Source organism: Mobula birostris, chromosome 2 (assembly GCF_030028105.1).
Source record: "Mobula birostris isolate sMobBir1 chromosome 2, sMobBir1.hap1, whole genome shotgun sequence".
Classification (NCBI taxonomy): Eukaryota; Metazoa; Chordata; class Chondrichthyes; order Myliobatiformes; family Myliobatidae; genus Mobula; species Mobula birostris.
The window spans coordinates 43821481-43847982 of NC_092371.1; the positions used below are offsets into that span (position 1 = coordinate 43821481).

Genomic DNA, 26502 nt, shown 5'->3' on the forward strand with positions numbered 1-26502 from the left:
CATTTGGGGCATAAACATTAACCATAACAACTTTTTTATTAAAACGTAAACCAGTTATTAACAAGAATCTACCATTCTGGTCAGAGAAAGTATCTTGATACAGAAATACAATTGAGGAATCTATAAAAATTGAAACTCCTTGTACTTCAGCTTTGGAGTTTGAATGATACTGATTTTTCTTCCAAAACTTAAGAAAGCACTGATTATCCTCTTTCCTCACATGAGTTTCTTGTGCAAAAATAATATGAGCATTCATTCTTTGGAATGCTTTAAAAATCTCTTTTCTTTTAATTGGATGGTTTAATCCATTTGAATTCCAAGAAACAAAATTAATCCTCTGAGCCATATTTACCAAAAATCAACGTTTTTGTATGTAAAGAGTTAACCAAAACGTAAACTCATGAAATCGGAAGAGGAACCAACATTTAGAAAGGAAACAGAAGTTATGACACTGCAGACATTTTTGTAGTTCTAAATTAGCCCAATTGAAAAACAAACTAATAGTAAAGGTCCCTCACTCACCACCCAAAAAAACCCAGAACTAAGCCAAGGAAAGGCCAGAGAGCTAACTAACACTAAATCTACCTCCATTTCTCCAGAAGGCAGCTCATAAAATATATGTTGGTAAGAAGACAAAATAGAAACATAAGGATGGAGATAAAGGGAAAGGAGGAATAAGAAAAGTTAAGAATGACAGCTGAATCAACAGAGCAGAAAGCTCAAGAAGGGATCGTACAGTATGGCCAAGTGAAATAGGAATTGATATGGGAGGTGAGGGGAGTAATGAATTAAAAGTATTGTATATGAATGCACAGAGTATAAGAAATAAAGTGGATGAGCTTGAGGCACAGTTGGAAATTGGTAAGTATGAAGTTGTGGGAATAACAGAGACATGGCTTCAAGTGGACAGGGCCTGGGAAATGAATATTCAAGGATTAATGTCCTATTGAAAGGACAGACTGATGGGCAGAGGGGGTGGGGTGGCTCTGTTGGTGAGGAATGATATTCAGTCCCTTGCTAGGGGGGACATAGAATCAGGAGACGCAGAGTCAGTAGGGATAGAACTGAGAAATTCGCAGAGTAGAAAGACCCTAATGGGAGTTACCTACAGGCCCCCAAACAGTAGTCTGGATGTAGGGTGTAAGTTGAATCAAGAGTTAATATTGGCATGTCGCAAAGGTAATGCTACAGTTGTTATGGGGGACTTCAACCTGCAGGTAGACTGGAGGAATCAGGTTGGTACTGGACCCCAAGAAAGGGAGTTTGTGGAGTCCCTCCAAGATGGATTCTTAGAACAGCTTGTACTGGAGCCTACCAGAGAGAACGCAATTCTAGATTTAGTGTTGTTCAATGAACCGGATTTGATCAGAGACCTCAAGGTAAAGGAGCCATTAGGAAGTAGTGACTATAATATGATAAGTTTTAATCTACAATTTGAGAGGGAGAAGGGAAACTCAGAAGTGTCAGTATTACAGTTGAACAAAGGAAACTATGGTGCTATGAGGGAGGAGCTGGCCAATGTTCAATGGAACATACCCTAGCAGGGATGACAGTGGAACAGCAATGGCAAGTGTTTCTGGGAATAATGCGGAAGGTGCAGGATCAGTTTGTTCCAAAGAGGAAGAAAGATCCTAAGGGGAGTAAGGGGAGGCTGTGGCTGACAAGGGAAGTAATGGACAATATAAAAATAAAAGAGAAGTATAACATAGCAAAGACAAGTGGGAAGCCGGAGGATTGGGAAACTTTTAAAGAGCAACAGAAGGTAACTAAAAAGGCAACACATGGAGAAAAAATGAGGTACGAAGGTAAACTAGCCAAGAATATAAAGGAGGATAGTAAAAGTTTCTTTAGGTATGTGAAAAGGAAAAAAATAGTTAAGATCAAAATTGGACCCTTGAAGACAGAAGCGGGTGAATTTATCATGGGGAACAAGGAAATGGCAGACGAGTTGAACAGGTACTTTGGATCTGTCTTCACTAGGGAAGGCACAAACAATCTCCAGATGTAATAGTGGCCAAAGGATCTAATGGATGAATTGAAGGAAATTTATATTAGGCAGGAAATGGTGTTGGATAGGCTGTTGGGTCTGAAGGCTGATAGGTCCCCGGGATCTGATGGTCTGCATCCCAGGGTACTTAAGGAGGTGGCTTTAGAAATCGTGGACACATTGGTAATCACTTTCCAATGTTCTATAGATTCAGGATCAGTTCCTGTGGATTGGAGGGTGGCTAATGTTGTCCCTCTCTTCAAGAAGGGAGGAAGAGACAAAACAGGGAATTATAGACCGGTTAGCCTGACTTCGGTGGTGGGAAAGATGCTGGGGTCAATTATAAAAGATGAAATTACGACACATCTGGATAGTAGTAACAGGATTGGTCCAAGTCAGCATGGATTTATGAAGGGGAAATCGTGCTTGACTAATCTTCTGGAATTTTTTGAGAATGTAACTATGAAAATGGACAAGGGAGAGCCAGTGGATGTAGTGTACCTGGACTTTCAGAAAGCCTTTGATAAAGTCCCACATAGGAGATTAGTGGGCAAAATTAGGGCACATGAAACATATAAGATTATTAAGGGATTGGACACGCTACCAGCAGGAAGCATGTTCCCGCTGATGGGTGAGTCCAGAACCAGAGGCCACAGTTTAAGAATTAGGGGTAGGCCATTTAGAACAGAGTTGAGGAAAAACTTTTTCACCCAGAGAGTGGTGGATATATAGAATGCTCTGCCCCAGAAGGCTGTGGAGGCCGTCTCTGGATGCTTTCAAAAAAGAGATGGATAGAGCTCTTAAAGATAGCAGAATCAAAGGCTATGGGGATAAGGCAGGAACTGGATTCTGATAGTGGATGATCAGCCATGATCACAGTGGATGGCGGTGCTGGCTTGAAGGGCCAAATGGCCTACTCCTGCACCTATTGTCTATTGTCTATTGTCTAAGACCACCTAAAATCCAAAACAGAAAAAAAAACTACACTATAACAACGAAAAAGACAAAAGATTAACAGATACAATAAAATAAAATACCTTCATATTATAGTTTCTGGAATAATGATAAAAAGAGACACCAATACATATTATTAAATATTGAATATTTTTAAGGCAGAAAGTTAAATGAAAAAAAGGGTTATCAGGAAAAAGTAAAATATTATAGGAAGAAGAACCCAAAAAGATGGTGCAGTAAAAGAAAACAAAAGGTATTGTGGGAAGAAGAAGACAAGATGCCATCATGGTTATACAAAGGATAAAAACATGATATTCCCCCTCATACAATAAAAGATTTAAGATCCAACCGGTAACAACTGTTTCAGAAATCATAACTTTATAAATTAACAAAATGAAAGGAAAGGAAAAAAAATGAATCCGCCAATAAAGGAAAATTTAGGTAAAATACGAAAAATACCTACACTACCAATCAAAACCAAAAATCTTAAACTTATAGAAGTCAACCTTCATAAATGAATTATAGGTGTAGGGCTCTCAGTAAAATAGGTGGACTTTTAACTGTTGATCGCTTATTACCAAAATGGCTTCTCTGAAGTGTTCGGGAGGCAAGCGGAAAGGACAGACGTGTGAGGAATGGACGGGGTTCCCGGGTGGCGGAAACTGAACCTCGGAGGTTCGGAGGGTGGCCGGAGTCTGGGAAGGACGTTGTGGATGGAATCGGAGGCATGAGCACCAACGTATTAAAATATTATGTGCACAAGACTGATAAGTTACTTATGTGGCGCCATTTCTTGTAGTTGTTTCTACTAACCCAACACCAAAAATTTGCTATAAAGTATGATTATTTACTCACACTTGGTATTTTGTTTCATGGCTGATCATTAGGCGACTCACACCTTATCAGCACGAAAGCAATTGCACTGTTGGCGGGGTTGACGGCTATTCACCCTCAGCAATGGGGGGTCAGTGGGGTTGGGGTTAGGGTACATAAGTTGTGAGAAAAGACATAAAATCGAAACCAATATTACAAGAGTTGTACATTAATTAGGCCGTGTCACCTGATTAAAATTTCTCAAGAAACTTCGAGCAGCACTTAGAATTAAAGAATCATCGCTGGCTGTTCGGAGGAGAAATTCTTAAACCAGCAGGGTACAATAACGCTGGTTTGAGACCTTTTTGGTAACATTCCGACATCAGAGGTTTGAAAACCAGTTGCGCCCTCATCACTTCGGGACTGAAATCCTCAACCAATCGGAACTGATAATCTTGAAAATTAATCATTCCCTGCCATCGGGCAACTCGGATGAGTTGCTCTTTGACGAACATAATGAAATCGGATAATTATTGGTCTCGGATTAGATAGAGAATCTGGTTTTCGACGTAAAATACGATGAGCACGATCAAGTAATGGAGGATCATCCGGGAATTCAGAGCTGAACGCAACCTTTAAAAGATCAGAAAAGATTACTCCAGGGTTTCCTTTCTCGACGTCCTCAGGGAGACCGATTATACGTAAGTTCTGTCTTCTGGATCGATTTTCAAGATCAATAATCTTGGGTTTAAGACTCTCCAGCTGTTTATCTGTCGAAGAAACTTTTAGTTCCAAGCTCTCAATTTTTTGATCCCTTTTCTGTGCTTCCTCCTCCAATTTGGTAATTTTGTTTTGTTGCTGTTTAACTTCATGGTCAAGAAGATTAATAGAATCTGTAATTGACCTAATCTCTTCTCTCACACTTCGACGTATTTCTTCAGATTGTTCACGAAACAAATTCAACTTTATATCATAGGTTAATTCAGGTTGTTTAGGATCAGGTTTCTTTTTCCTGTTGCCATTGGTGTCTTTTACAGATTTAGGGTCTCAAAGTTTAGGTTTTGTACTTGTTTCTTTACTCATATCTTCAAAGTTCAGAATCCAAACTTACAAAAAAGAAAAAAGAAAAAAAAATTCTATTGTAAGAGTCTTTTAGTGTAGATAAAAGTAGATTAAATAGAGGTGCTCATGGATATAATATGAAACAGTAATAGAGCGAAGCCAAGAAGTAACCTCACTCCACGAGCGCCTCCTGGAGAATTGGCTTGCAGCAATCAACGTCCAACAAAGTATTGCAATCGCAAAAGAAATGAACAAGACAATCACTCATAGTTTCACTACACACCACCTTCATGCCAACTTGAAGGCACCAACTCCATTGCCTCCAAGTAGCAGGCAGTAGCATGATCTGCACCCAGGTCAGCTCCTCTGAACCCAATCTGGCAAACCGCTTGTCGCGACTCGAATCCTTCGACCTGACTGCCCAAACTGATTTGCCTTCTCTGAACTGCTGGCTGGCTCTTACGACACCCTGGTCTGCTACTCCACACAAGGAGCAGCTCACTGATGTGGTAAACCTGTTGTACATATAGTTATTGTTAAGAATAGTCTTACTATGTATAAAAACACATTCAACAAAGAAATAAACACCTATGATTGTCTATCGAGAGCCTGCTGTGTGTACAAGTGCTGCAATCTTACCACAAGACCGCCATCCCTCTGCACCATCATATCAAACACTGTGAGGTGGAATCTAAGAAAGATTTTGTTGCGATGCATCCTTCCAAGTATTTCACACTGCACATCCACTTAAATAAAAAGTCAAAGAGTTTCCGGCATTATTATATCAACACAACCATTTTCAAGATGCAGAGGTGGCTAGTTCTGTAGTCATTAATATCCTGTGGCCTTTTCCACTCCTTTATTCTAGTCCCTTGTTCTTGTGTTCTTGCAAATTGCTGGCTTTTTACAGTGAGATGTTAACTCACCACTTGATGTGCGATATAATAGGAGGAGCAGAAATAAACAACTACAGAGCATTGAGTTATCAGCAATTGGTGCGATTATACATTGGAGACTATCTGGGAGAGAAAGAAGGTGATAATGTTAATGTTCGTTAGACCTTTTTCCACTCAAAACCCATCTGAGCTGTTGACATAATTTCGCTGGATCCTTGCACAGAACCTCATTTCCTATACAGCAGCAACAAACTATGGGTGGAGCTGTGAATCATTCTGAAGGCAATGCCTGTCAGGCTAGACCAGTGAACAGGTTAGATGAGGTGTTGGCACCTGATTGCTGTTATCAGATCTGCAAAGGCCAAACACGCACTACATGTGTTAATGGAATGTGGAAGGTTGATGTCCCTCCCTGAATGTTAGAGGGGAATGCTTATTAAATTCTGGTTTTGCTGTAGCCCCACGCTCCTGATCTTTGGCGACACAGAGTGGACATGGCCGAACAATTGAGGAACTTTGTTGGGTCTGCTCCTAGGTCTGGCCGAGGTGGGCATTTAGAGGTGGAGGTACTGGACTATTTGAACAGATTGCCTGCCCCACTTCTGAGGATACACCTGTGCCTGTAGAGGGTGAACATAGTGGCTCATAGGAAGTCATAAGCATGACAAGAGGGCCTCCTATCAGATTCCCCCTCCTCCAGCCCTTTATCTCTTTCACCAATCAAATTCCCAGGTCTTTACTTCAGCCCCTCCCCTTCTTCCAGTTTCACCTATCATCTGCCACCTTGTACTTCGTCCTCCCCTCCCCCACCTTCTTACTGTGAGTTCTCATCTTTTCTTCCAGTACCAATGAAGAGTCTTGGCTTGAAATGTCAACTGTCTCCTCTTTTCCAAAGATGCTGCCTGGCCTGCTGAATTACTCCAGCAATTATGTTGTGTGTTGCCATAATAGTCAAGTCAAGTCAAGTCAATTTAAATCTCTTTTTATTGTCATTTCGACCATAAACTGCTGGTACAGTACACAGTAAAAATGAAGCAACGTTCCTCCAGGACCACGGTGCTACATGAAACAACACAAAACTACACTAGACTAAGTGAGACAACACAATGCTACACTAGACTACATAAGACAACACAAAAACTACACTAGACTACAGACCTACACAGGACTACATGAAGTGCACAAAACAGTGCAGGCATTACAATAAATAATAAACAAGACAATAGGCACAGTAGAGGACAAATTACAATATAATAATAAATGATCTAGACTCTGGGTATTAAGGAGACTAATGGCTTGGGGGAAGAAACTGTTGCACAGTCTGGTCGTGAGAGCCTGAATGCTTCGGTACTTTTTGCCAGATGGCAGGAGGGAGAAGAGTTTGTATAAGGGGTGTGTGGGGTCCTTCACAATGCTGTTGGCTTTATGGATGCAGTGTGTGGTGTAAATGTCTGTAATGGTGGGAAGAGAGACCCCAATGATCTTCTCAGCTGACCTCACTATCCACTGCAGGGTCTTGCAATCTGAGACGGTGCAATTTCCGAACCAGGCAGTGATGCAGCTGCTCAGGATGCTCTCGATACATCCTCTGTAGAAAGTGGAGTGGATGGGGTGTGGGAGATGGATTTTTCTCAGCCTTCACAGAAAGTAGAGACACTGCTGGGCTTTCTTGGCTATGGAACTGGTGTTGAGGGACCAAGTGAGATTCTCCGCCAGGTGAACACCAAGAAACTTGGTGCTCTTAATGATCGCAACAGAGGAGTCGTCACTGTTCAGCGGAGAGTGGTTGCTCCGTGCTCTCCTGAAGTCAACAACCATCTCTTTTGCTTTGTTCACATTCAGAGACAGGTTTTTGGCTCTGCACCAGTCTGTTAGCCGCTGCACCTCCTCTCTGTATGCTGACTTGTCGTTCTTACTAATGAGACCCACTGCGGTCGTTCATTGGCGAACTTGATGATGTGGTTCGAGCTGTGTGTTGCAGCACAGTCGTGGGTCAGCAGAGTGAACAGCAGTGGACTGAGCACACAGCCCTGGGGGGGCCCCATGCTCAGTGTGATGGTGTTGGAGATGCTGCTCTCAATCCGGACTGACTGATGTCTCCCAGTCAGGAAATGCTGTGCAAATAAATCAGGTTTAGAGATCCCTGCAGGATGTTAGGGTTAAATTTGTCCTGGTGAGGAAGATAAAGGATGGTAGGGTGAAGGAACCATGGGTGACAAGTGAGGTGGAAAATCTAGTCAGGTGGAAGAAGACAGCATACATGAGGTTTAGGAAGCAAGGATCAGATGGGTCTATTGAGGAATATAGGGAAGCAAGAAAGGAGCTTAAGAAGGGGCTGAGAAGAGCAAGAAGGGGGCATGAGAAGGCCTTGGCAAGTATGGTAAAGGAAAACCCCAAGGCATTCTTCAATTATGTGAAGAAAAAAAGGATGACAGGAGTGAAGGCAGGACCGATTAGAGGTAAAGGTGGAAAGATGTGCCTGGAGGCTGTGGAAGTGAGCGAGGTCCTCAATGAATACTTCTCTTCAGTATTCACCAATGAGAGGGAACTTGATGACGGTGAGGACAATATGAGTGAGGTTGATGATCTGGAGCACGTTGATATTAAGGGAGAAGCGGTGTTGGAGATTAAGGGAGCTAGGGCTTTACTCTTTGGAGAGAAGGAGGATGGGAGGAGACATGATAGAGGTATACAAGATATTAAGAGAAATAGATGGAGTGGATAGCCAGCGCCTCTTCCCCAGGGCATCACTGCTCAATACAAGAGGACATGGCTTTAAGGTAAGGGGTAGGAAGTTCAAGGGGGATATCAGAGGAAGGTTTTTTACTCAGAGAGTGGTTGGTGCGTGGAATGCACTGCCTGAGTCAGTGGTGGAGGCAGATACACTAGTGAAATTTAAGAGACTACTAGACAGGTATATGGAGGAATTTTAAGGTGGGGGGTTATATGGGAGGCAGGGTTTGAGGGTTGGCACAACAATGTGGGCCGAAGGGCCTGTACTGTGCTGTACTATTCTATGTTCTATGTTCTATGTTCATGCTGGGCCTGTTTCTCAAGTTTTACTCACATTAATAATTTATTGTGAAATTAGTGGTTGCTTGGAAAAACAAACGAAGAAAAAATGAATGTCATTAATATTTTGGAAATGTTAGAAATGCTCGATATGATTTAACATGGTAGAAGAGATAAGTCAGGAAGAAGACAGACAGAGTGAAACAAAATGTGGGTACTAGATATGGAAATATATCTGACTAACCCAGCCAGAAATCACGCTTGTTCTCTACACAGCTGCATAATTACAATTACATTTACTTGTCCTATTCCCCTTTGCCTCCTTTCCTTCAATTTCCCATGCATTTTAGTCTTCAATATCATCAGGATTTTTATCCTAACCACAACAGATGGATATAATTTCTCTATTCTCACAACTTCCTGTGTAAAAACATTTTTGCTCTTGTTCCAAATCTCTTTATCTATGAATCTGTTGTTCATATTCATGATCTCAGCTCAGTTTGAGGCAATCAGTATGATGGTATTGGTTTTGCAGACCATGAAGTTCTAAACTGAAATTAAAATCTTAGCCCTCTTCGATATAGATAGTTATAGGTATCCTAACTAAAGGCAGTTTATGTTGTATCCACCTGCTGTTTAAAAGCTAGTTCACTGTCCTGTTTATCCTTCATGGCAAGTTTAGTTGCCAATACCCAAAGTTTGAGCATTGTATCCTAACATGGAGGATATACTTCCATCTAACAAAGTAGTTTAAAAATGGTTCATTTAGATTCAGTGATACACATTTAAATTTAGATTGAGTTCTTCAAACACTTCTAAAACTCACTGAAAATTATTATCATATAGAAGATTTTCAAATTACAATCCAATTCTAAAACACAAAAGATCTCCAAAACGCAGGGGCAATTTTCTAGCAGCTAGTCAACCAGTTGCAGATGAATGAATCATCCATCACAGAAATTGAAGGCTGGGGTTAGATTCTAGTGTCCTGTCTTTCTGTCACTCTTCTTGATGTTGTTGGAACATTCCTAATAAGCCTGTCTGCTCTCTACATATATGTTGTTTTTCTGCCACTTGGGTAATTTCACACATGTGGTATTTTTCCAGTTATCTTTTCACACAAGTGGTCTGAAAGCCACAGGGGACAAAGATTCCCACAATTAATTCTGTGAAGCTGACTCTCTGAGCACACAAACCTTCTAACTATTAATAAATCTGCTATTTCTAAGTTTTAAGTAAGTCTGTTATCAAAGAACATATATGTTGCCATATACAACCCTGAGATTCATTTTCTTGTGGGCATACTCAGTAAATCCAAGAACCATAACAGAATCAATGAAAGACCACACACAACAGAGTGGGCAAAAAATGAATGTCCAAAAGAAAACAAACTCTAAATATAAAGGAAAAAAGAAATAATAATGTTAAATAAATAAGCAATAAATATTGAGAACATGAGATGAAGAGTCCTTGAAAATGAATCCATAGGTTGTGGGAACAGTTGGTGCAAATGAAGTAACCCCCACTGCTTCAAGAGCCTGATGGTTAAAGAGTAATAAGTATTCCTGATCCTGGTGGCGTGAGCCCTGAGGCTCCTGTACCTTCTTCCTGATGGCGGCAGCAAGAAGAGAGCATCACCTGGGTGGTGGGGTCCACTGATGATGGATGCTGCTTTCCTGCAGCAGCGCTCCATGTAGGTGTGCTCAATGGTGGGAGGGCTTTACCCGTGATGGACTGGGCCATACCCCCTACTTGTAGGATTTTCTGTTCAACAGTATTGGTGTTTCCATACCAGGCTATGAGGCAGCCAGTCAATATACTCTCCACCACACATCTACAGAAGTTTGTCAAAGTTTTAGATGTCATTCCATCTATTCAAAAGGTTGAAAGGAACATTTAAACAAGCCTGATGCATTTTGGAAGTAAGTCCTGTGGACTGATGAAGTTAAAATAGAACCTTCTGACCCCAATGAGCAAAGGTATGTTTGGAGAAAAAAGGGTGCAGAACTTCATGAAAAGAACCCCTCTCCAACTGTTAAGCACGGGGGTGGATCGATCATGCTTTGCGCTTGTTTTGCAACCATTGGCACAGGGAACATTTACTGGTAGAGGGAAGAATGAATTCAGTTAAATACCAACAAATTCTGAAAGTAAACATCACACTGTCTGTAAAAAAGCTGAAGATGAAAAGAGAATGGCTTCTACAATAGGATAATGAAACTAAACACAATTCAAAATCCACAATGGACTACCTCAAGAAGCACAAGCTAAAGGTTTTGCCATGGCCCTCACAGTCCCCCGACTTAAACGTCATCGAGAATCTGTGGATAGACCTCAAAAGAGCAATACATGCAAGACGGCCCAAGAATCTCACAGAACTAGAAGCATTTTGCAAGGAAGAATGGGTGAAAATCCCACAAACAAGAATTGAAAGACTCTTAGCTGGCTACAAAAAGCGTTTACAAGCTGTGATACTTGCCAAAGTGGGTATTAGTAAGTACTGACCATGCAGGGTGCCCAAACTTTTGCTTCGGGCCCTTTTCCTTTATTGTTATTTTGAAACTGTAAAAGATGGAAATAAAAAAGTTTCTTTGCTTAAAATATTAAAGAAATGTGTCATCTTTAACTTTATGCCTTTTGGAAATCAGTTCATCTTTTACTCACTTAGCTATTCACAGTAACAGAAAGTCTGACCAGGGGTGCCCAAACTTTTGCATGCCACTGTAAGTGCTACTGGGTGATAGTTATTAAGGCAAGTTATCACATTCCCACATTCTTGTTAGGCCCTGGCATATTTGAATCCTGCTTGAAGAAGTTGGGCATTTCAGATTGCAGAAGCAAGAGGTTAAAGATACTGGTGAACACTCCAGCCAGTAGATCTGCACAAGGCTTTAGTACTTGGCCAGGAACCACATCTGTGCTGGATGCTTTTTTTGTGGGTTCACCCTCCTGAAGGATGCTCTCACGTTGGCCTCAGGGACTGAAATCACAGGGTTATCAGGGTCTTGGGAGTTCATGAATGGTCCTCCATGTTTTGATGGTCAAAGCCAGCACAGAAGGCATTGAGCTCATTTGAAAGCAAAGCCCTGTTGTCACCTATGTCACTTGATTTCACTTTGTATGATGTAGTAGCATTCAAAACCTGACACAATTGTTGAGCATCCTTTATTGATTCATGTTTGGTCCAGAATTGGCATTTTGCATATAGGATGGATTTCTGGAGATCATACCTGGCAATGTTGTACCTTAATTAATTGCCAGACCTGAATGCCTTTGATCTGGCCCTCAGCTGATTGTGGATCTCATGGTCCATCCAGGGCTTTGGGTTGGGGAAGACTCTGAATGAATTTGTGGGGACACACTAATGTACAACTGTTTTTATAAAGTCTGCAATGACCATGGTGTATATGTTCAGATCCACTGAGGCATCCTTGAAGACTGCCCAGTCCACAGACTTAAAGCAATCCATCGCTGCTTCTCTGCTTCCTGCCAACACCTCTGTTGTACTTACCTCTGCATCCTTGATCTCTAGCCTCTGCCTGAATGCAGGTAGGGGAGAGACAGCCAATTGGTCAGATTTCCTGAAATGTAGTTCTAGCTGGAATAGTAGGCATTCCTTATCTTAGTACAGCAGTGGTCTTGTGCGTTGGGACCTCTGGTGCTACTGGTTATATACCGATGGTAATTGGGCACAGATTTCATCAAACAAGCCTGCTTGAAATCTCTGACTATGATTTGAAATGCGTTGAGTTGGACTGTTTCTTGTTTGGTGATAGCAGCATGTACTATCTCAAATTCCTGAATACAGTTGGCTGATGGTGGTATGTAAACTGCCGTCAGGATCATGGAGAAAGAAGTCTCTTGATAAACAGAATGGTCAGCACTTGATTGTTAGATGTTTCAGGTCAGAAGAACACCAATATGACAGAGCACCACTGCGAGTTTATCATGAACCAATCCCCCGCACCCCCCACCCGCGCTAACCTTTTCTTCTTTTGCTTTTTCTGAATCAGCAGTTCAGTCCATCCTACGTATTGAGAAGCTTTCAGGTCTGATGACAAATCTAGCATGCACAGAGTAAGTCATGTCTCAGTAAAACACAGAATACAACGATTCCTCATTTCCCTCTGATACAGCAATCTTGCCCTCAGATGCCTTGTCTTGTTCTCCAGAGATTCCACATTTACCATCAAGATGCTGGATAGAGAGTTACAGCCTGGCTGGGAGTCCCCTCTCCCACCTCATTTCTGGCCATGGTGATGAGCCTTTGTCCGTTTAAAGGAGCCGTACCTGCTTGCATTAGATTTAAGTCCGCCGAGTCCTTCAGAAGATTGTGATATCTATAGTTCATTAAGTTGGTACAAAAGTACATTGCTTAAAGGGAAATTACATGCTGCAGTTTGCAGTGAGAATAACTCAAAAGAAGTATATTTAGAAGTATTGTACATAGCCCAGAGAATGTCATCCTGATTCACCAGTGCCATCTTGAAAGAAAATATTTTTGATGTGTTAAGTGATAGCATCAAGCAAGCTTCCTTGAAATAAATAACATAACCAACATTGTCTGCTTTGATACAAGCCCAACTAACATAACTCAATATCTTACATTGCATCCTTGAGTAGTAAGCATCCTGGCTCTATAGGCAGTGTTGTTTGTTTGCAAAGCTCATCGTTTATCTTCAGACTAATTATTGCTTTCCATTTATGTTAAGAACTGATGACTGGCTCCCGTTTATGACAAGAAGCTAAACAAAGAATATTGGTTGGACGTTTAACCTACTTAAGAACAACACTTTGATCTCTAGTAGTTCAGAACTGCTATGTTTAGCAACCTGAGCTTGACAAAATCCATTACAGCATTTGTATTTGTTCAATCCTGCTCTTTCACAACTTTAAGCACTTCCATCAAAACATCATGGGAACTGTGTTGTTCCAATGTAAAGTTCTTCATTTATATTTCCACATGCAATGATGCATGTTAATGCATCTACATTGCAAGCACCGTCAATGTTCCGTTGTTTAAAAAGGGTTCTAAGAGTAAACCTAGCAATTATCGGCCTGTGAGTTTGACATCAGTGGTGGGTAAATTGATGGGAAGTATTCTTAGAGACGGTATATATAATTATCTGGATAGACAGGGTCTGATTAGGAGCAGTCAACATGGATTTGTGCATGGAAGGTCATGTTTGACAAATCTTATTGAATTTTTTTGAAGAGATTACTAGGAAAGTTGACGAGGGTAAAGCGGTGGATGTTGTCTATATGGACTTCAGTAAGGCCTTTGACAAGGTTCTACATGGAAGGTTAGTCAGGAAGGTTCAATCATTAGGTATTAATATTGAAGTAGTAAAATGGATTCAGCAGTGGCTGGATGGGAGACGCCAGAGAGTAGTGGTGGATAACTGTTTGTCAGATTGGAGGCCGGTGACTAGTGGTGTGCCTCAGTGATCTGTAGTGGGTCCAATGTTGTTTGTCATATGTATTAATGATCTGGATGATGGGGTGGTAGATTGGATTAGTAAGTATGCAGATGATACTAAGATAGGTGGAGTTGTGGATAATGAAGTAGGTTTTAGATTATGAAGACACGCAGTCCTCTTTTATTGTCATTTACTAATGCATGCATTAAGAAATGATACAATATTTCCTCCGGTGTGATATCACAAAACACAGGACAGACCAAGACTGAAATAAACTAACAAAACCACATAATTATAACATATAGTTACAACAGTGCAACAATACCATAATTTGATGAAGAAGTCCATGAGCACAGTAAAAGTTCAAAGTCTCTCAAATGTCCCACATCTTTCGCAGACGGAGAGAAGGAAGAAAAACTCTCCCTGCCATAACTGACCACGGTCTGACTCTGAGTCATCCAAAAACTTCAAGCTTTGATCAGCTGTCCGACACCGAGTATGAGTGCCATCCCTATCCCAACAATTCAATCTCCTTCTCGGTCGCCAACAGCAGGCAAAGCTGGGGATTTTGAGGCCTACCCTCCGAAAGATTCCAGACCGTGCAGTAACCACAGCAGCGAACGAGTGTTTCAGAAATTTTTCCAGATGTTCCTCTGTGCTTTCACGTCAAATCAGAATTGTCCACGGCCCCTATTTAACAGATACAATATCATTTTTCATCGGAGGGCTGCGTATGCGTGACACGCTGCTTCTCTCTCCTCCTGCTTATTACTTTCAAAGCTTGAACAGAGATTTAGGACAGTTAGAAGAGTGGGCTGAAAGATGGCAAATGGAGTTTAATGCTGATAAGTGTGAGGTGCTACATTTTGATAGGACTAATCAAAATAGGACATACATGGTAAATGGTAGGGCATTGAGGAATGCAGTAGAACAGAGGGATCTAGGAATAATGGTGCATAGTTCCCTAAAGGTGGAATCTCACGTGGATAGGGTGGTGAAGAAAGCTTTTGGTTTGCTGGCCTTTATAAATCAGAGCATTGAGTATAGGAGTTGGGATGTAATGTTGAAAATGTACAAGGCATTGGTAAGGCCAAATTTGGGGTATTGTGTACAGTTCTGGTCACCGAATTATGGGAAAGATGGTAACGAAATAGAGAGAGTACAGGGAAGATTTACTAGAATGTTACCTGGGTTTCATCACCTAAGTTACAGAGAAAGGTTGAACAAATTAGGTCTTTATTCTTTGGAGCATAGAAGGTTGAGGGGGGACTTGATAGAGGTATTTAAAATTATGAGAGGGATAGATAGAGTTGACGTGGATAGGCTTTTCCATTGAGAGTAGGGGAGATACAAACAAGAAGACATGAGTTGAGAGTTAAAGGGCAAAAGTTTAGGGGTAACATGAGGGGGAACTTCTTTAGTCAGAGAGTGGTAGTTGTGTGGAACGAGCTTCCAGCAGAAGTGGTTGAGGCAGGTTCAATGTTGTCATTTAAAGTTAAATTGGATAGCTATATGGACAGGAAAGGAAGAGAGGGTTATGGGCTGAGTGCAAGTCGGTGGGACTAGGTGAGAGTAAGAGTTCGGCATGGACTAGAAAGGTCGAGATGGCCTGTTTCGTGCTGTAATTGTTATATGTTTATATGGTTAAAAGAAATCCCACAGCACTACTTCAAAAGAGTAACCCCTGTCTCCTTCCCATTTATTATTTCTTAGCTGACATAAGAAAAGCCTTTATCCAGTCCTCATCACTTTGCTGCTTATGGAAATTCATTGTGTTTAAATTGATCATGTTTCCAACATTACAAAGTGGATTGAAAACTATTCCACCAGAATGATAGATCTTCAGCCTGATATAATAACTGCTTTTCTTTCTGCTTGACCAACAGTGTTTTTGTTTCGATATTAAATTTCCTACATCTACAACTTTCTGATTTACAAAGTTTTATATTAAACTTTAGGGTGGCAAGCACATTTTTTCATTTGTTTCAACATCCTTTCAATCATAAAATTAATACCACAAACAATGCTCTTAACCAGTACATTAATTGTTTACAGAGGCTCATTACTAATTCTTGACATTTTTGTTTTATGCCCCCTGTGATAATCCTAGAATTCTCCCAGAGTTTTGTAGCATTATCAACTTGAATTTCTGTAGTTCTTGACTGCCTCCATTAGTTTGCATAGGGCACATTAAACCTAGAGTAAAAAACAAGCATGTATACTGCATTGGATACTGTTGGGGGGGATGACTTACCTGGGACAAGCTGCAGTAGCCGGATCTCTGGCACTGAGTCTGGCTCTGCAGTGCAGAAGGAAAGGTGGAAAAAGAGGAGAGTGGTAGTGATAGGGGAATCGATAGTTAGAGGTGCAGATAGGAGGTTCTGTGGTCGTGACAGAGAATCCAGGATGGTTTGTTGCCTCCCGGGTGCCAGGGTCAAGGATGTCTCTGATCGATTGCATGACATTCTGAAGTGGGAGGGTGACCAGCCAGATGTCATGGTGCACATTGGTACCAATGACATAGCAAGGAAGAGTGAGAAGGTCCTGGAGAGTGAGTATAGAGAGCTTGGTAGGAAGTTGAAAAGCAGGACCTCAAGAGTGGTAATCTCAGGATTGCTACCTGTGCTAGGTGCCAGTGAGGGTAAGAATAGGATGCTCTGGAGGATGAACCGGTGTAGGGAGCAGGGTTTCAGATTTCAGGATCACTGGGACCTCTTCTGGGGCAGGTGGGACCTGTACAAGAGAGACGGGTTACACTTGAACTACAGGGGGACCAATATCCTTTCAGGGAGGTTTGTTAGTGCTGTTGGGGAGGCTTTAAACTAGATTTGCAGGGGGATGGGAACCAGAGTGCCAGAGCTGACAGTGTGGCTGGGGTGAAAATAAATGATGTTAAAAGTTCAAGCAAATCCGCTGATAGAAAGGTTGTGAGTGGTGGTAAAAGTCTTCTGAGGTGTATATATTTCAATGCTAGGAGTATTGCGGGGAAGGCGGATGAGTTGAGGGCGTGGATTGACATGTGGAATTATGACGTTATAGCAATTAGTGAAACTTAGCTACAGGAGGGGCAGGACTGGCAGCTTAATATTTCAGGGTTCCGATGTTTCAGATGTAATCGAGGCAGAGGAATGAAAGGTGGGGGAGTAGCATTGCTTGTTAGGGAAAATATTACAGCAATGCTCAGGCAGGATAGATTAGAGGGCTTGTCTACTGAGTCCTTATGGGTGGAGCTGAGAAACAGGAAAGGTATGGCCACATTAGTGGGATTGTATTACAGACCACCCAATAGTCAACGAGACTTGGAAGAGCAAATCTGCAGAGAGATAGCAGGCAACTGCAGGAAACATAAAGTTGTGGTGGTAGGGGATTTTAATTTTCCATATATTGATTGGGACTCCCATACTGTTAGGAGTCTAGATGGTTTAGAGTTTGTAAAATGTGTTCAGGAAAGTTTTCTAAATCAATATATAGAGGGACCAACTAGAGGGGATGCAATATTGGATCTCTTGTTAGGAAACGAGTTAGGACAAGTGACGGAAGTCTGTGTACGGGAGCACTTTGGTTCCAGTGATCATAATACCATTAGTTTCAACTAGATCATGGACAAGGATAGATCTGGTCCTAGGGTTGAGGTTCTGAACTGGAAGAAGGCCAAATTTGAAGAAATGAGAAAGGATCTAAAAAGCGTGGATTGGGACAGGTTGTTCTCTGGCAAAGATGTGATCGGTAGGTGGGAAGCCTTCAAAGGAGAAATCTTGAGAGTGCAGAGTTTGTATGTTCCTGTCAGGATTAAAGGCAAAGTGAATAGGAATGAGGAACCTCGGTTCTCAAGGGATATTGCAACTCTGATAAAGAAGAAGAGGGAGTTGTATGACATGTATAGGAAACAGGGAGTAAATAAGGTGCTTGAGGAGTATAAGAAGTGCAAGAAAATACTTAAGAAAGAAATCAGGAGTGCTAAAAGAAGACATGAGGTTGCCTTGGCAGTCAAAGTGAAGGGTAATCCAAAGAGCTTTTACAGGTATATTAAGAGCAAAAGAATTGTAAGGGATAAAATTGGTCCTCTTGAAATCATAGTGGTCAGCTATGTGCGGAACCAAAGGAAATGGAGGAGATCTTAAATAGGTTTTTTGTGTCTGTATTTACTAAGGAAACTGGCATGAAGTCTATGGAATTAAGAGAAACAAGTAGTGAGATCATGGAAACTGTACAGATTGAAAAGGAGGAGGTGCTTGCTGTCTTGAGGAAAATTAAAGTGGATAAATCCCTGGGACCTGACAGGGTGTTCCCTTGGACCTTGAAGGAGATTAGTGTTGAAATTGCAGGGGCCCTGGCAGAAATATTTAAAATGTTGCTGTCTACAGGTGAGGTGCAGGAGGATTGGAGAGTGGCTCATGTTGTTCCGTTGTTTAAAAAAGTATCGAAAAGTAATCCGGGAAATTATAGGCTGGTAAATTTAACGTCGGTAGTAGGTAAGTTATTGGAGGGAGTACTAAGAGACAGAATCTACACATGCATTTGGATAGACAGGGACTTATTAGGGAGAGTCAACATGGCTTTGTGCGTGGTAGGTCATGTTTGACCAATCTATTGGAGTTTTTCGAGGAGGTTACCAGGAAAGTGGATGAAGGAAAGGCAGTGGATATTGTCTACATGGACTTCAGTAAGGCCTTTGACAAGGTCCCGCATGGGAGGATGGTTAGGAAAATTCAGTCGCTAGGTATACATGGAGGGGTGGTAAATTGGATTAGACATTGGCTCAATGGAAGAAGCCAAAGAATGGTAGTAGAGAATTGCTTCTCCGAGTGGAGGCCTGGGACTAGTGGTGTGCCACAGGGATCAGTGCTGGGTCCATTGTTATTTGTCATCTATATTAATGATCTGGATGATAATGTGGTAAATTGGATCAGCAAATTTGCTGATGATACAAAGATTGGAGGTGTAGTAGACAGTGAGGAAGGTTTTCAGAGCCTGCAGAGGGACTTGGACCAGCTGGAAAAACGGGCTAAAAAATGGCAGATGGAGTTTAATACAGACAAGTGTGAGGTATTGCACGTTGGAAGGACAAAGCAAGGTAGAACATACAGGGTTAATGGTAAGGCACTGAGGAGTGCAGTAGAACAGAGGGATCTGGGAATACAAATACAAAATTCCCTAAGTGTGGTGTCACAGGTAGATAGGGTCGTAAAGAGAGCTTTTGGTACATTGGCCTTTATTAATCAAAGTATTGAGTATAAGAGCTGGAATGTTATGATGAGGTTGTATAAGGCATTGGTGAGGCCGAATCTGGAGTATGTGTTCAGTTTTGGTCACCAAATTACAGGAAGGATATAAATAAGGTTGAAAGAGTGCAGAGAAGGTTTACAAGGATGTTGCCGGGACTTGAGAAACTCAGTTACAGAGAAAGGTTGAATAGGTTAGGACTTCATCGATACCCATCATAATTTTATATACCTCCATCAAATCTCCCCTCATTCTTCTACGCTCCAGGGAATAGAGTGAATGCAAGCAGGCTTTTTCCACTGAGGCAAAGGGAGAAAAAAGCCAGAGGACATGGGTTAAGGGTGAGGGGGGAAAAGTTTAAAAGGAACATTAGGGGGGGCTTCTTCACACAGAGAGTGGTGGGAATATGGAATGAGCTGCCAGACGAGGTGGTAAATGCCAGTTCTTCTTTAACATTTAAGAATAAATTGGACAGATACATGGATGGGAGGTGTATGGAGGGATATAGTCCGTGTGCAGGTCAATGGGACTAGGCAGAAAATGGTTCGGCACAGCCAAGAAGGGCCAAAAGGCCTGTTTCTGTGCTGTAGTTTTTCTATGGTTTCTATGGTTTCTATGATATTTGTTACTATGGGGAACAGCATCATAATTTATCCAGTGAAGTAAAATAATAGGTGTTAACCACTTTTAATGAAAATATCTGGAGATTAATTGGAAATCGATACGTTATACGTTATTGTCACCAAAGAATTGATACTAGAATGTACAATCATCACAGTGATATTTGATTCAGTGCTTCCCGCTCCCTGGATTACAAATATTAAATAATAAAAAGAGTAAAAATTAGTAATTATTAGAAATTTAAATCATAATTCATAAATAGAAAATAGAGAAATGGAAGGTAAGGTACTGCAAAAAAACCGAGAGGCAGGTCCAGATATTTGGAGGTTACGGCCCAGATCTGGGTCAGGATCCGTTCAGCAGTCTTATCACAGTTGGAAAGAAACTGTTTCCAAACCTGGCTGTACGAGTCTTCAAGCTCTCGAGCCTTCTCCCAGAGGGAAGAGGGACAAAAAGTGTATTGGCTGGGTGGGTCGTGTCCTTGATTATCCTGGCAGCACTGCTCTGACAGCGTGCGGTGTAAGGTGAGTCCAAGGACGGAAGATTGTTTTGTGTGATGTGCTGCACTGTGTTCACAATCTTCTGCAACTTCTTTTGGTCTTGGACAGGACAACTTCCATACCAGATTGTGATGCACCCTAGAAGAATGCTTTCTACAGTGCATCTATAAAAATTAGTGAGGGTTTTTGAGCACAGGCTAAATTTCTTTTAGTTTTCTCAGGAAGTAAAGGCGCTGGTGGACCTTCTTGGCAGTGAACTCTGCTTGGTTGAACCAAGTCAGGTTATTTGTGATATTGACCCTGAGGAATTTAAGCTTTTGACCTGTTCCACTTGTGCATTACTGATGTAAATTGGGTCATGCGGTCTGCTACTCCTTCTGAAGTCAACAACTAATTCCTTCATCTTGCTGACGTTGAGGGATAGTTTATTGTCTTCGCACCATGCCACCAGGTTCTTAATTTCCTCTCTGTACTCAAACTCATCATTACCTGAGATACGGCCTATAATTGTTGTGTCATCAGCAAAATTATATATTGAGTTTGATAAGTTTACCTAAGAGTATGGTAAGTGAAATAACTTGCTGTGAGTTCTATTGAGTGGTTGGTATCATATTAAATTATTCCAGAGTAAAACGTGAAAAAAGCATAAAATGATTTGAGAATGTTGTATCTAAAGGGAAAAAAATTTAATTTCAGTACTTTGGCATGCAAACTGAAGAGTTGGGGCCTGCGATCTTACGCCGCCAGAAGAGGACGTGGGTTCTAGGTAGTATTGATATCACTGAAGAAGATGAAGGGCCTTTTCCCAAAGTTGCAGTAGAAGTAAGTCAGTATTTGCTACAAAGTTCTTTGTAGAGGATTACATTTATAATGTTGCATTCACCAAAATATTGCCATTGTTATCATCCAAACGTTTTTCTTAATTTAATCAGAAATTTATTAGCCCCCATGTTTACTCTACAAGGGGAAGTTTCAACCTTCAGCTTATTTTTTATATTATATCTCATTGATTCAATGTGAGCATTCTGTCCATTAACTTCACTGTGCTTGTTACAGTTACCTTCTATATTTTGTTGTTTTTCTTACCAATGGCTCTGTGAGGTAACAGACTGCTCAATTATGGCATTGCCTGTTCTGAAAACTACTTTGTTACAATTAGTTTTCATTTCGTTTTTATAAGACTAGAGAGATGTTAAGCTTTTATGATGATAGTTGAAAAAGATGTGGATTTGACTTGAAATAATTTGTGGTCTTCCTTTTCTTCTGTTTTAGATACACCATATTAAGACAGCTAGAGAGAAAGTTATATTCAAATTAAGAGGAAATGGAACTGTGAATGAATTGTTTTATCTGGACGAAAGCTCGGATGTGATACGAGTTTCACGCAAAATTGATCGTGAAGAAACCCCAGTATTTACAGTAAAGTTTGACTTTATTTTCATCTGTTCTTGTTTACTGAATTTCATGGTGTTAGATTGCTGTGACATAAAATAAGATTTAAATATTGTGAGTTAAAACTGTACAAAGAAAACCTCCACAAAACTTCATCTGAGCAGTGACACAATTTTCCATTTTATTAGAGAACAGGCAAGTCCCCTCAAGTAAATGGTACCACCTTAAAGGAAGATGATAAACTAAACATACATTTGAACTAATGATTAGAGATGTTTGAACTAACAATTAGTTCAAATATCAATAAGTAAGCTAATATTTATTTATTTCATTGCTATTTATAGACACAGCATGGTAACAGACCTTTCTGGTCCAGTCAGCCCATGCTGCCCCATTACACCCATGTGATCAATTAACCTGTGAACCTGTACATTGTTGGAAAGTGAGAAGCAGGAACACCCAAAGGAAACCCACGTGGACATGGGGTGAACGTACAAACTTCTTACGGACAGTGGTGGAACTGAGCCCAGGCTTCTGATGCTGTATTAGTAACCCACCAACCACTATGCTACTGTGCCACCACCTTGAGCAATAGATACGGGGAAAGAGTTTTGTAAGAGTAATGGTGAGCATAGAAATACTGGATTATCATAACAACTCAATTAGTTAATTTGTACCCTGTGTAGGTGAAGAAGTCTTCTCTCCTACTTCATCTGCAGTACTAGACTGGCAGTAATTTGATTCACCCTTACCTGAACTTTGAAATGATCTGGCAAGCCATTCAATTTTCAGGCAAAGGAGTGGGAATAAATTCTAGTCCAGCCAGGTGGACCCGCGAATGAATAAAATTCAAAGCAGAATAATCTTTGTTTTTGATTACATTGTAAGTGATTTGTTATATATTTTAAATTATCTTTATTTTCAGTTATATGTTAGTGCTTTCAGTGCAACTACACGTAAGAAATTAAGTCAAGATCTGATGTATCAAGTTCTGGTGAAAGACATCAACGATAATCCACCAATCTTCAATCAATCTGAATACAAAGTAGAAATATCAGAAAATACAACTGTGGGTGAGTGTCTTTAAATTAATTCTTTGATATAAAAAATTAGGCCAAAGACAAAGGAGGATGGCTGACGAGGAGAAAAAGTTTAACTGTAAAGCTTTGACCAGCATTTACCAATGGAATGGTGTAAAGGGTCACCAGTATACTCCCAATGCAGCTTGTTGTTTTCGTTTAAAGATTCCTATACTTGCAAATCAAGTCCAAACTAATTGCCCAGATGGGTGAAAAAATAGCCTCAGGAAGGACTGTGCTAAACCAGTCATCAGATGCCATAGGGAATTAAGGTTCTCACTGGTCATAGCACTCATGCTTTAAACTTACCGGTGAGCCAATGAAATGTAACACATTGACCCACCATGAAATGATTCTGAAGGCCACAAATTTAAGAACAAAATACCACATTCAAAAATATGATTTATTTTCATTTTTCTTCCAAATAGTTTTGCATTGATGTCATAGTTAAATAATTAAAATACTAAATTTATGAAGTTAAGTTAAAATTGGATCAGCCATGATAAAATGGAAGAGCAGACTGGATGGGCCAATTGGCCTAATTCTGCTCTTACATCTTATGGTCTTAAGTTAGCAGATATATAAAATGTTCAGTAGGAAGGATTTAATGGATTGAAACAACACCACAAAAGAGCTGGGTTGACTTTAAATCAGGTTAAAATTCAAAGTTGTCAACCATGTCACACTTATTCACATTTGAACTTAAGAAATAAATGCAAGAGTAGGCCATTCATCCTCTTACATAGTTCTTCTACATTGGATTTGGGTGATCCCAATATAGCCTCCTCTACATTTGTGAGAGCCAATGTAAATTAGGGTTCTGCTTTGTCAAGCACCTCCATTCCATCTGCCAAAAGCAGAGTTTCCCAGTGGCCAACCATGTTAATTCCGATTTCTATTCCCGTTCCAACATGTCAGTCCATGTCCTCCTCTTGTGCCGTGATATGGCTACTGTTAAGATGGAGAAGCAACTCTTCATATTAGACCATAAGACCATAAGACAAACGAGCAGAAGTAGGCCATTCGGCCCATCGAGTCTGCACCGCCATTTTATCATGAGCTGATCCATTTTATCCTATTTAGTCCCACTGCCCCGCCTTCTCACCATAACCTTTGATGTCCTGGCTACTCAGATACCTATCAATCTCTGCCTTAAGTACGCCCAATGACTTGGCCTCCACTGCTGCCCGTGGCAACAAATTCCATAGATTCACCACCCTCTGACTAAGAAAATTTCTTCGCATTTCTGTTCTGAAAGGGCGCCCTTCAATCCTGAAGTCATGCCCTCTCGTACTAGACTCCCCCATCATGGGAAACAACTTTGCCACATCCACTCTGTCCATGCCTTTTAACATTCGAAATGTTTCTATGAGGTCTCCCCTCATTCTTCTAAACTCCAAGGAATACAGTCCAAGAGCGGACAAACGTTCCTCATATGTTAACCCTCTCATTCCCGAAATCATTCTCGTGAATCTTCTCTGTACCCTCTCCAACATCAGCACATCCTTTCTTAAATAAGGAGACCAAAACTGCCCACAGTACTCCAAGTGAGGTCTCACCAGTGCCTTATAGAGCCTCAACATCACATCCCTGCTCCTATACTCTATTCTTCTAGAAATGAATGCCAACATTGCATTCGCCTTCTTCACTACTGATTCAGCCTGGAGGTTAACTTTAAGGGAATTCTGTACGAGGACTCCCAAGTCCCGTTGCATCTCAGAACTTTGAATTCTTTCCCTATTTAAATAATAGTCTGCCCGTTTATTTTTTTCTGCCAAAGTGCATAGCCATACACTTTCCAACATTGTACTTCATTTGCCACTTCTTTGCCCATTCTTCCAATCTATCCAAGTCTCTCTGCAGACTCTCCGTTTCCTCAGCACTACCGGCCCCTCCACCTATCTTTGTATCGTCAGCAAACTTAGCCACAAAGCCATCTATTCCATAATCCAGATCGTTGATGTACAATGTAAAAAGAAGCAGCCCCAACACTGATCCCTGTGGAACACTGAATAGGTAGCTTCCAACCTGATGGCATGACCATTGATTTCTCCTTTTGGTAATTTTTTCCCCTCCTCTTTCACTCTTCTCCTATTCCCTACTTTGACATCTTACCCCTTCTGAACTTCTTATCCCCTACCCTTGGTGCTCTTCTTTCTTTCCTTTTCTCCTATGGTTCACTCTCCTCTCCTATCAGATTCCTGTTGCTTCAGCCCTTTACCTTCCTTACCCAACTATCTCACCTGTTACCTTTTAGTTAATCCTCCTTCCCCTCCCTCCATTTTTCTTTTTATTCTGAAACCTTCCTGCTTCCTTACCAGTCCTGAAGAAGGGTCTTAGCTCAAAACTTTGACTGGTTATTAATTTCTATAGATGCCGCCTGACCTGCTGAGTTCCTCCAGCTTTTTGTGTGTGTTGCTCTAAAGTTACAGCATCTGCAGAATCTCGTGTTCATATTCAGCCCCTTAGACCTATTCTACCACTTAATAACATGACCTTTTAACTCAGTGCTACCTTCCTGCTATCATCTCATTTTCTTGATTTCCTTAATATCTAACAACTTTTTGACTGCCATTTTGGATTGCACAGACAATTAAACCCCTATAACCCTTTTGGGTGGGAAATTCCAAAGATTCACTATGAGTGAAACAAAATTTCTTCTTAGCTCAATCATCAATAGGTAAGTCCTTATTTTGAAACTGCTGCTGTATACAAACCAGACAGTGGGAATTAAATCATGCATTCTACTTGCCAAGTCTCTTGAAGATTTTGTACATTTGAAAGAGATAACTTATTATTCTTTTGAATGTGAGTTTTGGTTCAGTTTCTTTACGTGACCAAACTGATTGGAATCAATCTGTGAAATTTCACTTACTTAGTCATAATTTCTTGCATAGGGAGACCATTTGGAGTGGGAGGGGAACAATCTAGTTATTGTGGTCCATGTGAGTACGAACAACATAGGTAGGACAAGAAAATAGGTTGGCTGACTGACAGAAGGCAAAGAGTGGGAAAAAGGGGGTCTTTTCTGTTTGGTTGCCAGTGACATTTGGTGATCTGGATGATGGAATTGTGGCTAAGTTTATGAATGAAACAAAGATACATGGAGGGCCAGATAATACTGGGAAGCAAGCAGACTGTTGCATGACTTGGACTTGGACTTGGGCTTCTAGCCGAATGAGCCCACACTGCCCAATTACACACATGTGACCAACTAATCTACTAACCTAAATGTGTCTGGTAGATTGAATAAAGGTATAGTCTATTTTCTAAACAGGGAGCAAATTACAACATTGAGGTTGCAAAGAAACTTAGGAGTCCTAGTGTAGGATTCACTAGCAAGATAAGTCAATAGTAAGGAAGGCAACTGAAATGTTAGCATTTATTTCAACAGGACAAGAATATATAAGCAAGGATGTAATGTTGAAACTTTATAAGGCATTGGTCAGACCACATTTTGAGAATTGTTTTGGGTTCCATATCTAAAAGAGGATGTGATGGCATTGGAGAGGGTCCAGAGGAGGCTTACGAGAATTACCCCAG

At 40.9% G+C, this 26502-nt stretch overlaps 1 protein-coding gene across 1 annotated transcript in view; it reads left to right on the forward strand.

Annotated features, from left to right (window-relative positions):
* LOC140208283 (cadherin-like protein 26) overlaps positions 1–26502 on the forward strand; it is a 94108-nt gene that overhangs the window by 14772 nt on the left and 52834 nt on the right. The window contains exons 2-4 of the mRNA XM_072276869.1: positions 21185–21310; positions 21761–21907; positions 22806–22953. Of these exons, the coding sequence (XP_072132970.1) occupies positions 21185–21310; positions 21761–21907; positions 22806–22953 (421 nt within the window). The remainder of the gene's footprint in view (positions 1–21184; positions 21311–21760; positions 21908–22805; positions 22954–26502) is intronic.